This window comes from Octodon degus, unplaced genomic scaffold, assembly GCF_000260255.1.
Source record: "Octodon degus isolate 3935 unplaced genomic scaffold, OctDeg1.0 scaffold00173, whole genome shotgun sequence".
In the NCBI taxonomy this organism is placed as follows: Eukaryota; Metazoa; Chordata; class Mammalia; order Rodentia; family Octodontidae; genus Octodon; species Octodon degus.
Genome location: NW_004524749.1, coordinates 2,345,895 through 2,366,269, shown reverse-complemented (window position 1 = coordinate 2,366,269; position 20,375 = coordinate 2,345,895). Strand labels below are relative to the sequence as shown.

The following is a 20,375-nucleotide window of genomic DNA, read 5'->3' as shown; positions in this document are numbered from 1 at the left end:
AGGCAGGAGGATCACAAGTTAAACTCCACCCCTAGGCAACTAGGTTAGATCCTGTCTTAAAATAAAAACTAAAAATAAAAAGGGCTGGGGGTATAGCTTAGCACAGTAGCCCTGGATTCAGTCTCCGTACAGAGGAGCGATAAAAGCACCCTCGGGAAAGCACGTGGGTGGCGCTCCACTGGCCTGCTCTCTCCCACAGGACAGCACAGGCCTCTCCCGCGTGGGGCTGCAGTCCCGGGTCACACCACCCCTCAAGGGCCCCATGGCACGGCCACGGAACCTCGGGCACGTCTGCTTCCCTCTCCGGGTGAGGGCGCTGGCAGCCCATGAGGGCACGAGGCCCCTCCAGGGCAGAGCAACACACCAGCGCCCACCCCCGCCTGTGCCAAGTGTCAGCCGCCGTGCCCGGGGCCCCACCTCACTCCAGCACACCAAAGGCGCCCGTTCCCGAGGAGAACAAGAGGGGCCTCGTCATTAATAGCGCTGGCGGCAAGGTAAAGCTGCCGCCCGCCCAGTGCCCCCTCGCCATAATTATGCCGGCGCGGCTTTCATCCCCACGCGCGCACGCGCCGAGTTTATTGTTGTATCTCGGCCTTTTTTCAGTCTCCTCTGCCTTTCATGCAAGGGGAAGGGTGCTGAGGGGTCACAGCATCCTCCCCCAGAGCCTCTCCCTGCTTCAGTCCTTTTAGAAAAACACCCAAAGCCATAATTTGTCTTAGAATTTCTTTTGAAACAGCTACAAGAAAGACTAACGACTGCTCTTTTCCCTCTGTTTCTGATTCCAGCCATCCCTTTATCTGGCTTTCATTAGAGCCTCGGCCGCGCCTCTTTTGTGGGAGAGACTTGAGGGAGCCGAGGCAGTTTCCCAGCCGCTGTGATGTTGCTAAAGATTAAAAAGGAGCTTTGAAGCTGCACCAGTTCTCTGCGCGCCTCCTCGGTACAGGACCTCAGAAAGACCCAAGCCATCTGGCAAACCTGACATAAAGACAAAATAAAGTGATTGAAACAGTCTCTTCAAAGCCACAATGGCAGATTTGTTGATTTGGGCGTTATCTTTCATGCGAGGCCCTCAGAAGTCACCAGAACACCTAGGCAATCTCAGGCAGGCCTGACTAGAGTGGATGGAGCCTTCTGGGCCCAGGCTCTGAGAGGGCCCCAGCGGTGCCTGGCCTCGCAGGGGTGGAAGGCTGGACTGTGGGCCACTGCACGTGGCCTGGACACTCAACAGGTGGATCCAGAGTGGGCTCAGCCCTGGCTCCAGCGAGGCCTGCTCACTTGGGCTGCAGCCTGCCTCTGTCTGGTTAGGAGTAGGCAGGGGGCACTTGACACTAGCCGAGACTGGGCGCAGGAAGGGAGAGGCCTGGATTAAAGGGCACTGCCCTGGGGCTGGGGAGATGGCTCAGTGGAATAAGCGCTTCCCTGGCAAGCGCTTCCCTGGCAAGCGCAAGGGCATGAGTTCAATCCCCAGTTCTGCAAAAAAAAAAAAAAAAAAAAAGGGCACTGCCCTGTTCACAGTGGCAGCCCTGGCCCATTAGCAATGTTCCACTCTTGAGGAAGGCAAGGCCTGGGCAGATGGAGGTCTGCCAGGTCCAGCAAGAGAGCTTTCCTTGGCAGCTTGAGCCCTAGCCAGCAGAGATCCGGCAGGTATAGAACCAAAGGCACCTCAGACTCACTTCTTCCTATTCCCATGTTCCTGGAAACAGGTCCTGGACTGGTCCTCCTTCCAGAGGGCAGGGCCCGCCCTGCCGGGTGGCATTTCCCTTAGCCCATTGGGTGACAGCCTCTGCGGCCTCAGCTGACCTGCGTGGGGAATCTGGAAACAGTGGCATCAGAGCCAGCCCTACAACTACACAGACCCTCCAGCACTGAGCTTCAGGGCAGAGATTTGGGGATTCCACCCCACATACCCACTACTGTTGGGACTGCCAATCAATCGTTCCACCCTGGTGCCTCAGTGGGCCTTTAGGAGGACTCAGGCGCTGGGGAGAATCAGGATTCTGTGAATACTCCTGAAGGGGTCCAAGTGGAGTCAGAGCAGCCAGTCCTCCGATTCCCCACCTTGCCTCAAACAGCCGCTCTGCTTCGATCTGCTGCTCACAGCTGGCCTCAGAGTGTGATCTCTAGGCCTTTTTTCTTAAGGTTCTCATTGATCCAAACATGCAATTTAAAAGGCGCAGGCTCCAGTCTTTCCTCTGACCTCTTTAAACCTGAGATTCTAACTACATTGTATTCTACCTGGTTTTAGTAAAATAATGAATTCACAAAGTCTGACCATCAATCAATTACCAGGAATCCGCTGAAGACCTACTGTGCACTCCCACCCAGAAAACGTGGTACCTGCTGGTTCTCAGATGACAGCCCAGAAGAGTCTTAAATGTTATCCTCACTTACCAGGGATACAACTGGAAATGGCCATCTGCTTTCCAAAGCAAGGAGAGAGGGCCGCTGGTCACAGGCCAGGGAGACAGTTCACCCCTTATCCACTCCTCCCTCTCTTTCTCTGCCTACTCTCTCTGGCCAGAGGCAGAGCTAGGCTTCCAGCTTCCTCTCCACCCTCTACCCCTTCAAAGGACCCAAGAGGGAAACATCTCATCACAGCTGGCCCCCATTGCTCTTCCTTCCTCCCAGGAGCACAGCTGGCCCAGACATCAGAGTGGGAAGCTTACAACAGATTTCTTGGCATCCTGGCACTGAGGTTCCTGAGTGAGATTAGCCTTGCATCTGTGCATCGTCCTAAAGAGAGAGGGGAAGCTCAGCTCCCTGCAGAGGTGGGGCCAGAGATGAACAGATGATGGGTATCTTCCAGATAAACCATCTGCCCTTCCTTTTCTAACCATACTTCCCTATCTCTACTGTCTGTTGAACTCCTACTCAGCCTTCAAAACCCATCCCCAATGTCATGATTTCTGTGAAGTTTTTCTGAGCTTCCTTGTCCCTAAGCTCACAGGTCACTTCACACACATCTGTTTTGGGTAGCTCTGAAGTTAAATGACAATAATTTTTCCACAAAGAGAACACATGCTGAAAGTCAAAAGCCTTCAGATCGGATATCATCTCCCCCACCAGCAGCTATGAGACCACGGAGAGGTCTTTTTGTCTCCTTGATCACCAGCGTCCTCATCTGTAATGTGGAGTAAAAGAAAATGTTGTTCTGCAGGGCTGTTCTGAAGATTAAATAAAGCAGTGAATGTGTGAGGGCCTAACATTATATCCAACACATATGTGGAGATGTGTTATATCTGACACATGGATTCAAGAGATGTGAGCTTCACTCCTTCCTTCATAGAATAGGAGCTTCTTGAGGACTGGAACCAGGTCCCTGCTCATTCATGTACTCATTAGGCCGTAATCTCTGAACTCCCGCTGAGGGCCAGGCCCTGAGCACAGAGTTGTCTTGTGCAGCAAGTCACACTACAGGCTCCTTCCCAAGGGCCCCGCTCCACAGTTAGTCTTCTGTCCCTACACAGCTCCAGTGCCTGCTTTGTCTCCAGTCCCTCCTGCCCTTCCCAGTTGGCCTGACTAGAGTGGGTCTTCCAGGTCCAGATGGAAAGCTGCTCAGCCCCTGTGACCATCAGTAGGCCTCTTACCTGCACCAGGCGTCCTCCGAGGAGATAGCCCCTTGTCCAAAGACCTTGAAGGAGAAGACAGAAAGGAACATCCTCATACTTATACGTTCCTGGTCTGATGTAGGAAGTGTTCAACTCATCCCTAGGGAGTTTTAGCTTGATGGAAGAGACAGGTACATACTCTTTTGAAAATCTCCAGTCTGATGGAAGAGTTCTATTTTTTGACTGGGGAAATTCCCAGTCTGGCAACTGACAGCAGAGTACCTATATTCCCCCCACACACAACATGGCTAACTCCTAGTCCAACTGAGGAGACTTGGGTCTTGACCTAGGCCCAATCTATCACTGATGTGAGTGAGATTTTTCCAGTCACAGGAGACATTCCTCTAACAGAAGCTGTGTGCCCCCAGGGATAGCTTGATAATCAGCTAAAATAATGCATATGGGGGGAAAGAGCTCAATCTAGGGTCCCTGGCTATGTAATATCTCTGTGTTTGCGGGCTTGGAAATGACATTCCTGGCTCTGCAGAGGCACCGACCTAATCCCCTGGGCTGGACAAAAAATGCCACAGAATCTTCCTCCTCACACGTATCCAGCCAAGTGCCTTCACCAGAGAATCAAGCCAGAGCTGGCCGGAGGCCCCATTGCTGGCATCTCGTGCCAGCCTCACCAGGGGAGGCTTTCTCACGATCAAGGACATCTGGGCTGGCGCAACTCCCAGAGGCCACCGACATGAAAAGCGAGGGGCTCAGCGGAAACACCATCTGCACATCATAAAGCCTCTTGGTGGTTCCCAGGGGCTGCCTCCAGCTGCGGCTGCATTGCCCGGGAAAAGCAGAGGAAGGCACCAAGAGGCCAGGAGGGGGAGGCCGGGCTGAGAACAGCAAGACAGAGTAGCAGGTGAAAGCAGGCAGGAGCTCTTCCACCTAGTACCTGACACACGCGGAAAACTAATGCCACCTGGTCTGTCTCCCTGTTGCAGCTCAAGACAATATTGAGTTATGTCCATTCCTGAAAGTGATTTGGTGACAAGAGACAGTGTACAGTAGCAGTTATGAACTCAGTTCAAGAGTTGTGCTGTGCGAGTTCAAATCCAAGCCTCATTCCTCAAATGAATGGGCCAGCTTTGCTCAGCCTCAGTTTTCATGTCTGTATAATGGAGTTAGAAATAGTAACACATGTGCTTTGCCAGGCTTGCTGTGAGAATTAAAAATAATACTTGTGGGGGCTTGGGGAGATAGCTCAGTAGAATAAGCACTTGCCTGGCAAGCACAGGGTCCTGAGTTCAATCCCCAGCACCATAAAAATAAAAAAAAAATAAAAATAAAATAAAAATAAAAACTTGTGCTGAGCTGTGCACTTAATATCTGTGTTTTTGTTATACTTTAACCATCCATAAAGTAAGAGCTCAGTCCCTGTAGGCTGTCACTATTATCATGACTGTCATCTTTCCTCTCTGGAAGACACAAGAAAGCCCTTGAAGCAGACATACCTTAGTGGTTACAGATATTGAAACAGTTTCATTGGCTCTCCTGCCCAAGGTCCTACCCCCAGCACCAAGGCCACAGTTGATTGGACAAGGGGTAGGAAGTAGCTTGAAGGAAGGCCATCTATTGGCAGTTGAATGGAGCCTATCAGATTCTTCGTGGAGAACTGAGATCAGAGCATCTGAACTGATGACCACATTGGGTCATGAATAAGTAGATGTAGGAGGCAGAGAGGAAAAGCAAACAAAAGGGAGACCAGCAGAGATGAGAGAGACATAAGGTTCCTAAGAAACAGAGATGAGAGAGGTACACAGGGCATCCAGTCCTGTGCTTTGAGTTCCCAGCAGACAGGGCTGTACCTATGAGCTGCATCCTGCCAAGCAGCACAAAGACAAACACACATATCACACACACACTTGCGTACACACACACACACACACACACACACACACACACACCGCATACTTATATACATACACTCCTTTTTGCTTTTGCCACAACTCTCCACCCACAGCTGCACATTCAGAATGGTGAACCCAAGAGACTTATTTTGTGGAGTAAGGGTCAGAAGCTAAGATAGTAAGCTAAACATTTTGGACATTAGAATCAGAGAGACTGGAGAATGGAGAGAGATGAGATCGCTGGTTATAAGGGGGAAAATATAAGTGCACAGAGAGATGCAATAAGGGCTTGTATTAAATATTTGAATTGCAGTGTATGATCTTTACAGCAACCTGTGATGAAAACCTCACCACCTGCCATCTCTCAGGTATGCTGCCTCCCAGGTAGGCTTTATTCTTGAAGAGTTTGGCTCTCTCTGTTGACAAGACAGCTGCCAGATTCTAGACCTCATTGTCCCTTAAGTACAGACAATAGGAGTTCAGTATCCTACTTTGGACTCCACAGAAGTCCAGTCAAGGATGTGAGCACAGTGGTTTCCTTGGGAAATAATCACAGGAAACACTGGCCCTAGACTGGAAACCAGAGCCAGGAAAGGAAAGGGAGCTCACAAGGAGGGTGTTACCATGCCAGTGACCTCTGTGGGTCCTCAGGGCCTAATCTCACCAGGAACACGGGGCAGAACATGCACCTCAGATGCATGGTGGGTATTTATCCACCACTTCCCCTGAGCCTGTCTATGGGCTACTTGAGGGCTGGGGCCATGACACCCTAATTACTTCACTTGGCCTCCCAGCTACTAGACAGGCTAAGACCTAAGGACAGCAAGTCTGAGGAAAGCTGAGGCAATAGAGCAAGACTGCATCTAAAAAAAAAAGGAAAAAGTGAGTGACAGCAACTCTCAAAAATAAAGTGAATATAACAGGGACATGCCTGTCATCATGGCACACTGGAAGTCAGAAGCAAGAGGATTACAAGTTTATGCCCAGCCAGGTCAACTTAACAAGACCCTGTCTCGAAAAAGGACTAATATCTTAGTTACTTTTTCATTGCTGGGAAAAAATATCTGACACCTCCAAGTTAAAAGGAGAGAAGTTTATTTTGGGACACAGTTTGTAAAGGTTTCAGTCCATAGGCAAAATGCTACGAAGCAGGGCAGCGTAGGGGAAGAGCATCACAGAGGAGAAACTGTCCCGGCATAGCAGGCAGGACACAGAAAGGAGCAGGCTGGTGGCCCACCAGGCTCCTCCTGCCAGTGTCACATCCAGCCATGAATCCATCAGTGGACTAACAGTGTGAGCCCCACCTATGAGCGTGTGAGGCTTTGGGGAGACCTCTAGGTATAAGCCATAACAAGTAGAGTTGTAGCCCAGTACCAAAATCCTAGGAAAAATGCTGTATACAGAGAGAGAGAGAGAGAGAGAGAGAGAGAGAGAGAGAGAGAGAGAGAGAGAGAGAGATGAGTGGATGTTGAGCAGCCAGAACAAGACACACAAATAACCACTCCTCAGTCTCAAGTTTCCCAGTTAATCAGAAGGTGAGAAGGTTGGACCAGGCTTGTCAAAAGCCCTTCCAGGCAAACCCTTCAGACAGCACTTGCCTTTGTCTGACCTATGCCAGACAGTGTGCCAGGCTCTAAGGGACACAGATGGAATGGTGTCATTTGTGCTTTCTGGGAGGGAGGTCGTAATGACTCCAGTTTCAGCTATCGTTTCATTCAGCCTGATACTGAGATGCCAGGATGGCCACACACACAATACTTTTATAAGCCAGCCAGAAAAATGAAAAGCTGCCAGTTAAATAATGTTATACCATGGGTTGTCAAATTCATCCTCATTTTAGAAATATGAAATCCAAAACCAAAGAGGTGCATTTTAGAGCTAATGAATTATGGTAGTATTTCTGTGGTACAATTTCATAACAATTTATAAAGAATTTTTATTGTTTTTTGAGACTGGTCTCACTATGTAGGTCAGGCTGGCCTTGAACTCGCTATGGAGCCCAGAATGGCCTCAAACTCATAATACCCTCCTGCTTCCTAAACCTCCTGACAGGCATGCACCACCGCACCCAGCTTAATATACATTTTCCCACTTGGTGCTCACTACAAACCTACAGGGGTTCATGTCATTGCTTTCTTTATTACATTCCATAAAACGACATTCAGAGATTGAGGGACTTGCCAAAGTGGGACTCAACTCCAGGTCTGTCTGGTGCAGAAGTAGGACACAACCAAATCTCCCTGGCAAACTTCTTTTTCTTTTATCCTTTTTTAAAACAAATATGGACTCTTCCCACCTCTTCTTCTCCACAGCAGAAGACAAGGAAGCCACCTAGTATACCCTCCCCATGCTCCTGCCCACCACATGCATAAGCTCGAGAGGTTTCTATTCCCAGGAGGTCTCACCCCTTCTAAACTTTCCTTGGTGGTCACAGGTGGGTGGCTCCCTGGAGACTTCCACCGTGATGAACACTTCTCAAGCAGAGTCCTTCATAAACATCTGATCTGTGATCAGCCAGGACTTGCTCCTTGGAGGACCATAGCAAGTGCTGCTTGGTAGTGGTTTGCCCAGAAATTTCCCCATGTTTGCATCTAAGTGGTCACAAGCTGAGAACCAGGATGGGTTTTATGAATGAGCAACGTGAGAAGGGACACAGGGTTCATGTGTAGTTTAATGCTCTGCTCTTAACCATCTTCGGATTCTTAACAGTTTTAAACAAAGAATTCTGCATTTCATTTTGCACTGCCTCCTGCAAAGTGTGTGGTGGGCCCCACAGAGAACAACACTGCTCCTAAAAGCATCTGACCATGGGGGGGTTGGTTTCTTTGCCCCCATTCTTGTGCCCCTGAGGCCAAGAGCTACATCTTTGTCTCCTCTGTAGGCTCTACAAATTCAATGGAGAATATTTTCAGTGATGAGTGAGTAAGAGGAATGGATGACTTATGGGTGTTACACACACACACAGTCAATGAATATTCTTTCATTTGCAAGTGATAGAAATGCAGTTCAAAGTAGCCAAAACTCAAAGGAGGAATTTACAGACTCACTGGATGGAAAAGTGATGAGCTTCAGGCTCAGTGGGACACAGGAACAGAAGCACTGTCCTCAGGACACTATGCGTTGCCTGTTTTCTCCACATTGGCTCTTCTCAGGAAATGAGAGACTCAGATTTGGCAGACTATATCTAAAAGCCCGTGGGTCAAGTGGGTTAGGATGGAAGATGGTGTCAGAGAGTAGGACATGGGGCCCGGTTATACAAGCCCTGTGGGCCTTAGAGCATGCTCTTCATCAGAGGGAGATAGGAGGCCACCATATGGTGGTGACCAGGGCAATGGTGTGCTCTAACCCATTCACTGGTTTCAAAACTCACTCTGTCCATGGTGCTGGTCAGTGATGTGGTGACTCTTCCTTCCAAAGTCAATATCAAATGTACAGCAGGGGGAGGGGAGCTAGTTCTTTCAGTGGAGATACCTGAGAAGACTTTGAGGAAAGGATTTTACTCTAAGTGAAAGTTGGACAAGAACCTTCCACTGGAGGAAGGGAGAAGGCTTCACTTACCACTCCAAACCTTCTCACCTAAGTAAAGGGAAGACTTGTTTTTCTAAGTTAATGCCTTAAGCCCTAGAAAGAGATGCCCATCCATCCTTTCTTTTGCTTTAAAATTTGTTATCAGTAGATCTGGCTGCACCCCAAAGAGATCAGGGCTGACCACATCAGCAATTCCAAGTCTGAGGCCCACTGACCTCTGAAGGGCCAGGTCATGGTGAAAGGCCAGGTCACAGTAGCAAGTAGGACAGAAAATAACTCACTGGTCACATTCTCTGCACAGAGAGGCACATTTGCCTCCCTGAGAAACATGGCAAGAGTTCTCTGAGCCAATCAGAATTGGGTTACTAGGAAAGACCTTCTCTGCCAAGATCTTGAGGGGCCAGAATTAACATTTTGCGAAGCATGCTGTGTTTATTAAATGCAGTGTGCCTCTCTTCAGCAAGGGATTCGCCAGTCATCCCCAGTCTGTGCAGTGCCAGTGTGGTGTCTCTGGGCTCTGCTCATCTCTGGGTAGATAATGGTCTGCTTGTTCCCGTCCTTCTCCCATTGTTCTCTCCCAAGTAAGGTCCCTTCCAGCCAGTAGAGAGACTGACTTGGGGGACTGTTTCATTTTCATCTCTGGTTGTGTTGTCTATCCAGCAAACATTCTCCAGCCCGATGGAAACAGCACTGTCATTTTTCTTGAGAACCACAATCTAGGTGATATGGTTTAGGAAGCTCTAGACTCCCACCCAAGATCAAAGAGTAAAAAAGAAATTTACGATTTAGGTTTAGCTGGTGCCTGAATTCCACCATCACAACAACCCTGTCCAGTCCCATTCTTACCCTTTCGTGGTGATAGGTTCTGGGGAGAACATGCCATAAATCATTCCAAGGAGGTAACCTCATGATTTTTTGATGGCTCCCTAGGGAAAGGAACATTCATTTCTCTGTGCTGGGTTCTACAAGGAAGCCAGCCTGGAGATTCTGGGGGTCATTAGTGCTTGATTGACAATGGGACCAATGAAGAAGGAAATAGAGCTTAGTGACAGAACAAGCCAGAATCCTGTAACATAATGTGAGTCCTGGAGACAGCCCTACCTGAAGCTTACACCATGCGGATGGGCTTCTGACCATCACAACAAAACCAAGCAAAACAAGGCAAGAACTAGGCACCTTGACTTCTCATCCAGTGTTCTCAGCCTGCGTTGTGTGTTCAAGGTGACAGTGCACACACACGCGCACACACCCACACATACACACACAACACACACACACACGCTACTAAACTTTGTGTGGCTTTATAGTGTGCTAGAAGATGAATTTATTTATTATTTCAAAAATAAAAACATCTGTTCACAATGGTGTTTTATCTGACTGAATCACAGCGAGCTTACAAGGGTCCCTGGAGGTTATAGCACTGAGTGGTTTTCAAAGACAGTTCCTTGTTTCAAATGAAGTCTTAAGCAGAGCTGCTATGCGTAAGAAATCTTGTTAGTGCAAATGTACCTTATCTTTTAAGTTAAAAGTTTTAACATTTACTTTTATAATCAATGAAGATCCAAACCTTAATGTGCTATTTGCTTCTAAGCCATAAAATTTCACTATTTAATACATCTGCGTGTGTGGGAGCTTTTTTATCGTCCTTTTTAATAGTTAAAAGTACTTTTAAATTAAGTCCCCTGGCTCTTATCCATCTTATTTTAGGCTTGTGAGTAACGGTAACGGATGTCTGAGTTTGTCTGCCTTTGTCAAAGTTTTTCTTTTGGTGTCTAACGGTTCCTACTTTATAGAAAGGGTCCCTTTTACCTGTCCAGGGAAATGAAATCTAGGCATGAACTCAAGTCTTAGAACAGCGCTTCTCAAAGCTGAACGCATATTTGTATATATCACCCAGGGATCTTGTTGCAAATGTGGGTTCCACTCCCACGGTTCCGGGGTGGGGCCTCAGGGTCTGCATAAGCAGGAGATGGAGCAGTCACAGCCGGTCCACGAATCGCTCTCCGAGCAGCCAGCCTCTGGAGTGCACTGGAGAGGGCTATGCTGGACACATGCCCCGGGCAGGGAGGTGAGAACCACTATTACAATCTAATTTGAGAAACGAGAGACACTGTATGTGCAGTGATATGTGCCAGAAGGTGGTGAGATTATAAGCAATTTAAAATTCCTTATGACTGTCTGCATTTTCAAATGTATCTATACTGAACATGTTTAGCTTAGACAACACAAAAGTTCAAAATGAAATAACTGAAGCAAGAGAAATCTTAACATAACACACAAATTTTTAAGAGAAAACTTTTTCTCAGACAATGACAGACTATCAGAACTTCTTCCCCACAAGCAGTGGAGTTTGAAAGCAACCAGTCTGTTCCCTCTCTGCAGCCTCACAGAGATGGAGCAGGGGAGGCCCAGAGACCCGGTAACATGCCCACACCTTCCAGCTGTTTTTGGTAGAGCCAAGACTATACCGTTATAGATTGGCACAACACAATACAAGCCAGAGCCACAGTCTGATAAGAGTTTATCAAGTACACAGCCACTTGCTGCAAAGAGAATTTATCTTGGGCCTCATCCACAGAGCAGAGCTCCAAGGAGGGACAGTGGAATGTGATCTGGAGCCTGCAGACCCCTTTCTGAGCCAAAGACCACCCAGGGCTCCTTGGAAGACCCAGCCATCTCCAGGAGGTCAGGTCTTTGGTTCTTTTCTGATTTATAGAGTGAATCCCACACTCCACTGCCCGGCATTCAAGGCCTCAGCCACCATCCCCTGTGCTCCTTCCAGCCACATCCACCACTCACCCAGCCTCCCCTGCTTGGTGCCCCTGCACGTATGATCTTGATGACTTGGTCCATCTTCCCCAGCCCTGAACAGGGCTCGGAGCACCCCTAAGCCCCACCCTGATCTCCCCATCCTGTCATCCCTCCGCTGCTCCTCTTTCATCTCATCTATGGCCATCTTGTTTGCCCTGGAAGCTCACTGTGGCTTCTCTCCTCTGGTCCCTCTGCTACCTTCTCCTTGATGATCTCAACTGCCCTGAAGCCACAAAGACAGCTTTATGCCAATGAGTATTTTCAAACCTTACTTCTTTTCTGGGCCCCAGACCCATGCATTCTGTTTCCTCCTTGACATCTCCTTGTGAGTATCAGCAACCTCCAAAATCCTTCCTCCTAAATAGCTCTCAAATGGCCCCATCACACCAGCCACACCGCCATGCTGGTCCAAGTCACCCACTTGCTCCTTTGAAAATCACACAGGTTCCCAGCTTGTGACCCCTTCCTCCAATCAGCAACCAGAGTCCTCTTGTTAAACTGCAAATGTTCCCTTGCTGGTGGCCCAAATAAATCCAACACCTGTGCCACACCTCCCCAGGCTCTGCCCAGCCATACAATAGAGCTGTATTAACCCCACCCACAGGGACACACTGTCCCTGGGCCTGGCCTTCTCTCTGCCCTGATTGCACCCACGTTTGCGTCTGTATATCTCTCTGCCTGCGTGGTGGGTTTACTGATGCCCCTCACAGCTCATCTCCCCAGAGAGGGACCCCCAGGGGTCAGCAGACACTTCTTTTGGAGATTTGTCTTGGGACAAACTGTGTCACGTCAGCAATGGAGGAGCCAAGGCCAGAACTCATTGGCTGACAGGGCTGAGAAAAGGCAGACCCTCCACCCAAGGTGAGACCAATCCACAGTACAGTGCATGGTCCATGTCCCCTCTCAGCACGCCACCAACACAGGACTGGGCTGCTGCCCTGCCTTCCAGCCCGCTCTCACCTGTCCCTCTCGCTCTCCTGCAGGCTCTTCATGCTCACTGCTCCGCATCTCTACTGTGGCACCCTCTCCTGAAGGCACCCAATCTAAGGTTCCCACTCGTGGTCAAAGGTCCTCGAGGAAGCTTCAGCTGAGCCTTTATGCTGGGTCAGAGCCTGCTCCTAACAGTGCCTTATTGTTTTCCTTCAAAACAATTATCACAGTTGCAATTCAATCATGACCAGTGTGGTTCCCTGTTTGACATGAGTCTCCCTTGCTAGGCTGTGAGCTCCATGAGGGCAGGATTACGTGTATTGCTCCTGCTGTCTTGCCAAAACTTAGTGCCCAACACAATAAGTCCTGGATGTAATCAGGTACAACTAGAGGAGGGAGGAAGAAAGGGAGGAAGGAAGATGGGAGGGAGGGAGGAAGAAAGGGGAGAAGGAGGAAGAGAAGGCGATCCATGTGTTGCCCCCTTCTTAGTTAATCAAGGGCTTGGGGTTTACTCCTGTGCTGGTCAGGATCTGAGTCCCAGGGACTTTGTGGGTCAACAGCCATGAGCATCAGGATCAGGACTCGCTGCCCTCTGGCAGGCTGCCCACTGCCACGCAGCAGAGATGGCACTGGCTCCCCGTGGAGAGCTGCCAGCTCCTGCTTTTCCTTTGCTCACTCAGACGCAGGCAGCTGGGGCTCTGGCCAGTGACCCTGAGCAACTGGGGAAGCTGCACTGTCAACAACTTGTCACAGCAAATCACCTCAGGCCACTGCATCCCCACAGAGTTGCCGCTGAACCAATCTTGGCCCCTGCTCCTTCGTGCCTCGCCCAGCAGGCGTGACAGGCTGGCACCAGGAAGGCCAACCCTGCCCAGGCTGCCAAGCTAGGACACCTGCTGTGGCTGTGCAGGGCCTGGGCTTGGGAAATGTCACCTCTTTCCTCTCTACCAAGACAGAGGGCAGTACCCCCTTCCATACCCAGAAGGACAGCCCTCCCCTGCCCTAATCTGCCCCACTCCTTTGCACTGGGCCTTTGCTGGGCCAGGCCCCTCTTCACCAAGTACTTTTGCTCACCCTTCTACCAAGCATACACTTAGAAGAAAACACTGAATTTCAGACAAAGTAAGCCAAAGGAAGAAGAGGCAGGTGTGGTGGTACGTGCTTATAACCCCAGCTATCTGGGAGGCTGAGGCATGTGGATCGCAAATTCAAGCTCAGCCCAGGCAACTCAGCCAGACCTTGTCTCAAAATAGAATGAAATGCTAAAATGGCTAAGAATGTGACACAGTGACAGAGCGCTTGCCTAGCCTGTGCACAGCTCTGGGGCCAATCTTTAGAACCACACACACGCAGAGAAAGAGAAGTAAGGAACCCAGGAACACTTGGGAGCAAAGTGGGCAGAGTGAGGGGCTCAGAAGGCCCTGATGTCTGGACAGGGGCTGGGTCACAGCAAGCCTCCTTCATCTGTTGGCTGTAGAGGGAAATTTATAAAGGGCCACCAACGAGTCTCTCAGAGCCAGGCCATGGGTTGGCCCCATCTTCTATCCACCCAAACCACAGAAAGTCAAAACATTGTCCAGAGTGCCCCCAACAAGAGTACCAAGGCCCAACACAGGAAATCACCACACACAGCAGGACAGGGGTCTGTGAGGACCTGAGCCTGTTCTGCCCCCTCCCCCAGGTCCTGACAATGACTATCCAGAGAGGTCAACTGCAGAGGGACAACTGGCAAAGAGCTGGGCAAAGATTTCCTGGGGATGCCACACCCCCCAGTGGCCAGCCTTTCACTGTGCCTCTCCTCCTCCACAGGTCCTCCTGGAGGCCACCAACGCAGTTACCTCCTGTCCCTGCCAGGCAGACCCTAGGATGACCAAGAGGGAGGTGCCATCATTGCAGTACTGTGAGGGGCATTCATCCATTCATCTGCTATTCATTCACCCATTGATCCTACAAATATTTTTGGAGGACCTGTGCTGAGCTCAGCTCTGTGCTAGGGCTGAGGATGTATCCATGAGTGAGACTGGGCCAGCACTGTCCTTGAGGTGCTGAGATCTGTGGGGAGAAAGATGAGAAACCCACATCCAGGGGTGACGTGACGTCAACAGCTCTGGGTGCCATGGAGAAGACCCCAGCAGCATGAGATAGACAGGCAGAGGAAGGTGCTGAGGGGATCACAGTGCAACCGGTGATGAGGGACGGAGCTGAGAGGACAGTGTTTCAGACACAGGAACAGCCAAGGTCCTGGTGCTGCCTGGTGTGGCCAAAGCAAGAGAGGGGACCTGCAGGGTTGGGCAACAGCCAACAGGGGCTAGAAAGGTAATGGGGGTGAGATCCTGCCCTAAAAGCTAAGGTTTAGATTTGGCTTGGACTCTAAGCGAGGTGTAAAGGTATGAGACAGCTTTGAACAGGGATGTGATATTACCTGAACTGTTTTTAACTTAGATTCTTTTTTTTTTTTTTTCGGAACCAGGGATTGAACTCAGGCCCTTGTGCTTGGGAAGTGCTTATTCCACTGAGCCATCTCCCTGGCTGACCTGTTTTTAAAGAACCACAAATATTTAGAAATTAATATTAGCAGTAATATTTATTGAACACTTACTGCCCCTCAGGTGTTATACTCAGCATTCTGACTTCGTTATCCTCTTCATCCATAGAGCGTCCTATTGCCCCAGCAGGCTTGATTCCCTTACCCTTGTCTAAAGGAAGAGATGGATATTCAGAGTAGGCGAGTCCTCAGAGACCACAGAGGGCTGCAGAGCTGACAAGTGTGAAGCCAGGGCCAGCTTTGTCCTTCTCCAGAGCTGTAGGGCTGCCCTGATCTTGGTCTCAACCCTAGGTCCCACCAAGCAGCTAAGAACCAATTGCTGTTCAGTCCTTTCTCTGCCATGGTGTGGTCTTAAGCCCCCAGCTAAGGGGGTTTGCAGTCAGTTGGGAGGCCTGCAGTCAGTTCTAGCTGGGTGGCCTTGCAAAGGCCACCACTCTTATGCTCCCAGCCCACTCTCTGCAAGGACATGTGTGTGTCCTCCTAGGGTTGCAGCAAGGACATTGAGCAAGGGTCTCAGAGGCAAGTATTCTGCAGAGGTACATTAGTCATTCACCCTAAAACCTGGAGCCTGTGTCCCAGGGATCTGGTGAAACATGTGCCAGGTCAGGTCACTCAAGGAAGAGAAAGCAACCCTGTGCCTTCATAAAGAAGCCCAGTATCAAACAGGCTGCCAGGCAAGACACAGGCCTGCAGATAGGGGCATGGACAGGGCAGGACTAAGTGAAGTACAGAGCCTGCCCCATCCTCTCCTCAGGCTCCTTCTCCTCCTCTTCAGCCAGTGAGTTTGCAGGACCACAGGAGGCTCTGAATTCAGCTGCAGGAAATTCACAGCTGTCAAGAAGCCTCCTCTTCAATCCCAGGTCAGCATCATCTGCCTACCCAGGTATCACAACACGAAGTTTTGCCACTGGAGGACAATTCTACCAAGTGGGGTAGTCATCTCTTCTCTGCATGGTTCTCCTTGTCCAAGTAACTCTCTGGAACACACACACACACACACACACACACACACACACAAAACTATAAATAGCAACAAAAAAATTATTTCCTCTCCTCAAAGTACCTTCTGATCTTTCAATGTATGAGCATACATGTATAACTATATGCATCCTCTTCTGAACTTCATTTTAATTTGACTGTATTCGAAGCATGCAGGAAGGGCGTTGATATGGCTCCTCTCTCCAGAGTAGTGTGGCACAGGGATTGGTGGCTTGGGGAGCAAGACAGACAGAGATTCACGTCCCAGGCAGGTCAGCTGTGTGATTTTTGCACCTGACGTCTCCAGGCCCGTTTGCCCACCTATGAAAAAGGGATAAGAGTGCTCCTCCCACTAGAATGGAATCAGGATGGAGGGGATGGGGCCCAGGAAATAGCTCAGCAGCATAAGCACTTGCCTAGCGAGCACAAGGTCCTGAGTTTGATCCCCATACTCCCCCCGCCAAAAAAAAGGATGGAGGGGTTAATGTGTGAATGCTTTGGTAAAGCACTTTTGCAACTGTGGCTGGTGTGATATTACTTTAGTCCCTGTTGAGATCCACAGGCAGGGCAGCTTCCTGGTTGGGGATGATGTTTGTTTAAACTGTCTACTGTTATGCAACAAGTTGCCCCAAGCCTTAATGGCTTTAGTAACCACATTCATCACCTCCCAGTTTCTGGGAATAAGGAGTCTACACACTGCTGAGCTGGTTCTTCTGCTTCTAGGCCTCTCAAAAAGCTATGCTGAGGCTGCTGGTCAGGGCTGTGGTCTCCTCTGCAGGCCCCACTGAGGATGGACTTGCACTGCATCTCAGGTGATGGCAGGGGAATGTAGCTCCTCCAGGGCTGAGAACAGTCCTGGGAGCCTTAGGGCTTGGTGGTGGTTAGCTGGAGGCCAGGCTCAGGTCTATGCCACAGGGCTTCTCTGTCATGGCAACTTTGTTCATCAAAAGGTGCAAATAAGAAGGCTGTAGAGAGAGCTGGCCAGCAAGACCCAAGTCGCAATCCCATCACAGAAATGACAGCCATGATCTTATTGACCTAGTCACCTCTGTTGCAAGTTGTTAGAAGCAAATCACACTCAATGGGGGCAGGGTGTGAATGATGAGCAACAGGACCCTTTGAGGTCCTTATAGAGGCTGCCTGATGTCATGGTGTGATTTCAACTAACATTTTCTAGTGCCTTCTGTGGCAGGCACAGCCTAGCAGTAGGAATTCCAGCAGGAATGAATTGGGGTTCCAATCTTCCAGGCACTTTTGCTGAGAGATATTTTCTGTTGCTTGCTCTCTTCACTGCTGTGAACACTTTGTCACCCATTAGGTTTGCTCTGAAGGCAGGAAGTTACTAACTCCATAGTGTAGAGTAAGAAGATCACTTTCCTCTGTGATCTTCTGGGGAGGCTGGGAAGGGAAGGGGAGAAGTAGCTCTGAGGGACATTTAAAGAATAGTGCTCATCGGGCTGGATGTTATAAGCAGCAAGGAGAATGGAACCAGAACCTGCCCTTGGGCAGCACGCAGAGAGATGGGGCAAGTGGGCTAATACACACAGTCTAGCCTGGAGGGAGTCCTGCCACCCTGAAAGCCTGTCTACAGAGGGAGTGTGCATAGCAGTTCTCAAAGCACAAGGAGGTAGTGTTAACAGCATCAAGAAGGAGGACTTTCTGACTGGATTTCAGAGCAGCAGAGGTTCCCTTACCCAGTGTAGCCTCTTCCCCCACACTACTTCCTGAATGACAAAGAGGCTTGTCACAAGGAGGTAACAGACACAAGCATAGCTTTTGGGGAAGAACAGCTGCTGTCACGACAAGAAGCTCTTCTTCCCTTCCTAACCATAGGGGCCTGGCGGGGGCTGCCAATCACAACCCCTACTCCTCCCAGCCATGGGGCTGGACTTGGTACCCAAGCTGAACACCCCCACCCCCATAAAACATGCAACCCAAGTGAGCCAATCATGCCCCTTCCCTAAAGTCTTTTTAAGTAAATCACTCAGGGGAGAGGATCTTTCCCTGAATGATTAGAACATTAGAAAAATCCTAAGGCAGGTAGTAGCTATTTTTCCAGTCAAATGGGAGTGGGGGGGGCAGAGCTAGCTGGTCTGCTTTCTGTTATTGTGACAAAAATAAATTTATAAGAAAGAAAAGTTCGTTTTGGCTCACAGTTTTAGAGATTTACATCCATGGTCACTGGGCCCTGTCACTTTGGGCCTGTAGTGAGGCAGAACGCCATGATGGGAGTGTATGGGGTGGGGGGACAGAGCTAGCTGCCCACCTCACAGCAGCCAGGAAGCTACACAGGAGAGGAGGGGCCTGATCCCTGCACCCCTTCAAGGGCATGCCCCTAATGACCACCTTGCTTCCACTGGGTCCAACCTTCTGAAGTTTCCATTGCTTCCCAGGAGGCCCAGAGGGGCACTGAAGATCCAAGTTATCACAACAATACGCACAGAGATGAGCAGGAGGAGGAAAGGGAAAGCGAGGGGAGAGGGAGAGGACAGCATCTCATTCTTGGTTCTCATTGTCCCTCAGGCAAGCTTGAGTCCTGCTCTTTCTGAACATGTAAGTGAATAAATCTTTTCTTGTTAATTTGACATAATTCAAATTGAGTTTCTATCACTTGCCAAGAACAGGGTCCTAAATCATAAGCCTACCATTTTATCACCGAGTTCAATAGAAAGCTACAACTCTTCCCATTCTTATTAAAGTATAAATGACTTACATTAGATCTGTTCATAAGAGAAGGTTGTAATTATGAGTTTACCTGAAAGCACACTGGGCACTACAGGGCTAAAAGTACAGATATTCGAAAGTCTTTACTATGTTCATGTGTTGAGAGGACTTCTGATTGTAATCCAGAAAACCTGGCTGTGAACCCCTTCTTAGCATTGAATAGCAACCCACCTCCCTTCTCTGGACACCCATTTATAGTAAAAGGAATTAAGAATGGTACAGCCTTCCCTATTTTACAAGGTTGTCACGTTGAAAAATATCAGCATCATTTTGCTTCCCTATAAACAACATCCCAGGATATGTTACAGAAAGCATATCTTAATACAGTATTTGTGGGTAAATACCTGTGAACAAAAATGAGAATAACTCATTGCTCCATACGGACTCCTGATCCGAAGATAACAATGAATGTGGATTTAACACAGGGCTGCAGAGTGTACATCAGTCTACACAGTAGCAGAGTTGGCCTGGACCCACACCCTCGAGAGCCACATTCTAATCCCTTTTTCTGGTTTTAACTTAATTTCTAAATTTTATATTCCTCTTCCTTTTTGAAAAGCTCATGCATAAAAATGTTTTTCAAACAATAGAGAGGCATAAAACTAAAACAATTCATTCCTCTTCCAGCTCTAGTCCCGAGATGACCACAGTTAACCAGTTCTCCTGTGTCCTTTCACGGCCTTGTCATGTAGACGTCCACGTTTATTTTTCACAAATAGTTCCTACCAAACAACACTGCTCAGCACGCGCGGTTCTTGTGACTTTCAACGTCTTGGTGGCCTCATCATTAGGTAAGGTTTTTGTGGATTTTATTGGTTTCGTGGCTGGGAGGGTGAACCCAGGGCCTTTGCACTGAACTATATCCTTAGACCCTTTTTTGAATTTTTTTAAAAATTTGAGACAGGGTCTCATTAAGTTGCTAAAATGCGCAGGCTGAGCTTGAACTTTGTGCCCTCCCGCCTCAGCTTCCCGGAGAGCTGGAACTACAGATGTGCATCACCAGGCCCGGTTTGTTTTTCAGTTTGGATTCCTTCAAGCTAGGTATGCTAGATCTGGCATCCAGTACAGGGGTTCGATTAATACTGTTCAGAGAAAGTATTGAGAAGGGGAAAATCAGGGCAGGAGAAAGGACAGAAAAAGAAAAGGTGGAAGAGGGCAAATGGAAGAGAAGAGGGGAAGAAAATGAAGGGAAAAGGAAGATAACGAGGGAGAAAGAGGAAGCAAGGAAGTAAAGGGAAAACCAAAGAAGGGAGGGAAGGAAGGTAGAAAAAGAAGGGCGAATCGGAGCGATGGCCGCCCCGAGACCGGCCCCCCTCGGCCCGCAGGCTGCAGCGCCACCTCCGGCCGCCAGGGGCCGCCACGCGCAGGCGCCGTGACCCCGAGCGCGCCGCAGGCCCTCTCTCC

At 49.3% G+C, this 20,375-nt stretch overlaps 1 protein-coding gene across 1 annotated transcript in view; it reads left to right on the top strand.

The window, feature by feature from the left end:
* The first annotated feature begins 20,260 nt into the window (after nt 1-20,260).
* Brd7 (bromodomain containing 7) overlaps nt 20,261-20,375 on the top strand; it is a 42,934-nt gene continuing 42,819 nt past the window's right edge. The window contains exon 1 of the mRNA XM_023703544.1: nt 20,261-20,343. Within this exon, the coding sequence (XP_023559312.1) occupies nt 20,261-20,343 (83 nt within the window). The remainder of the gene's footprint in view (nt 20,344-20,375) is intronic.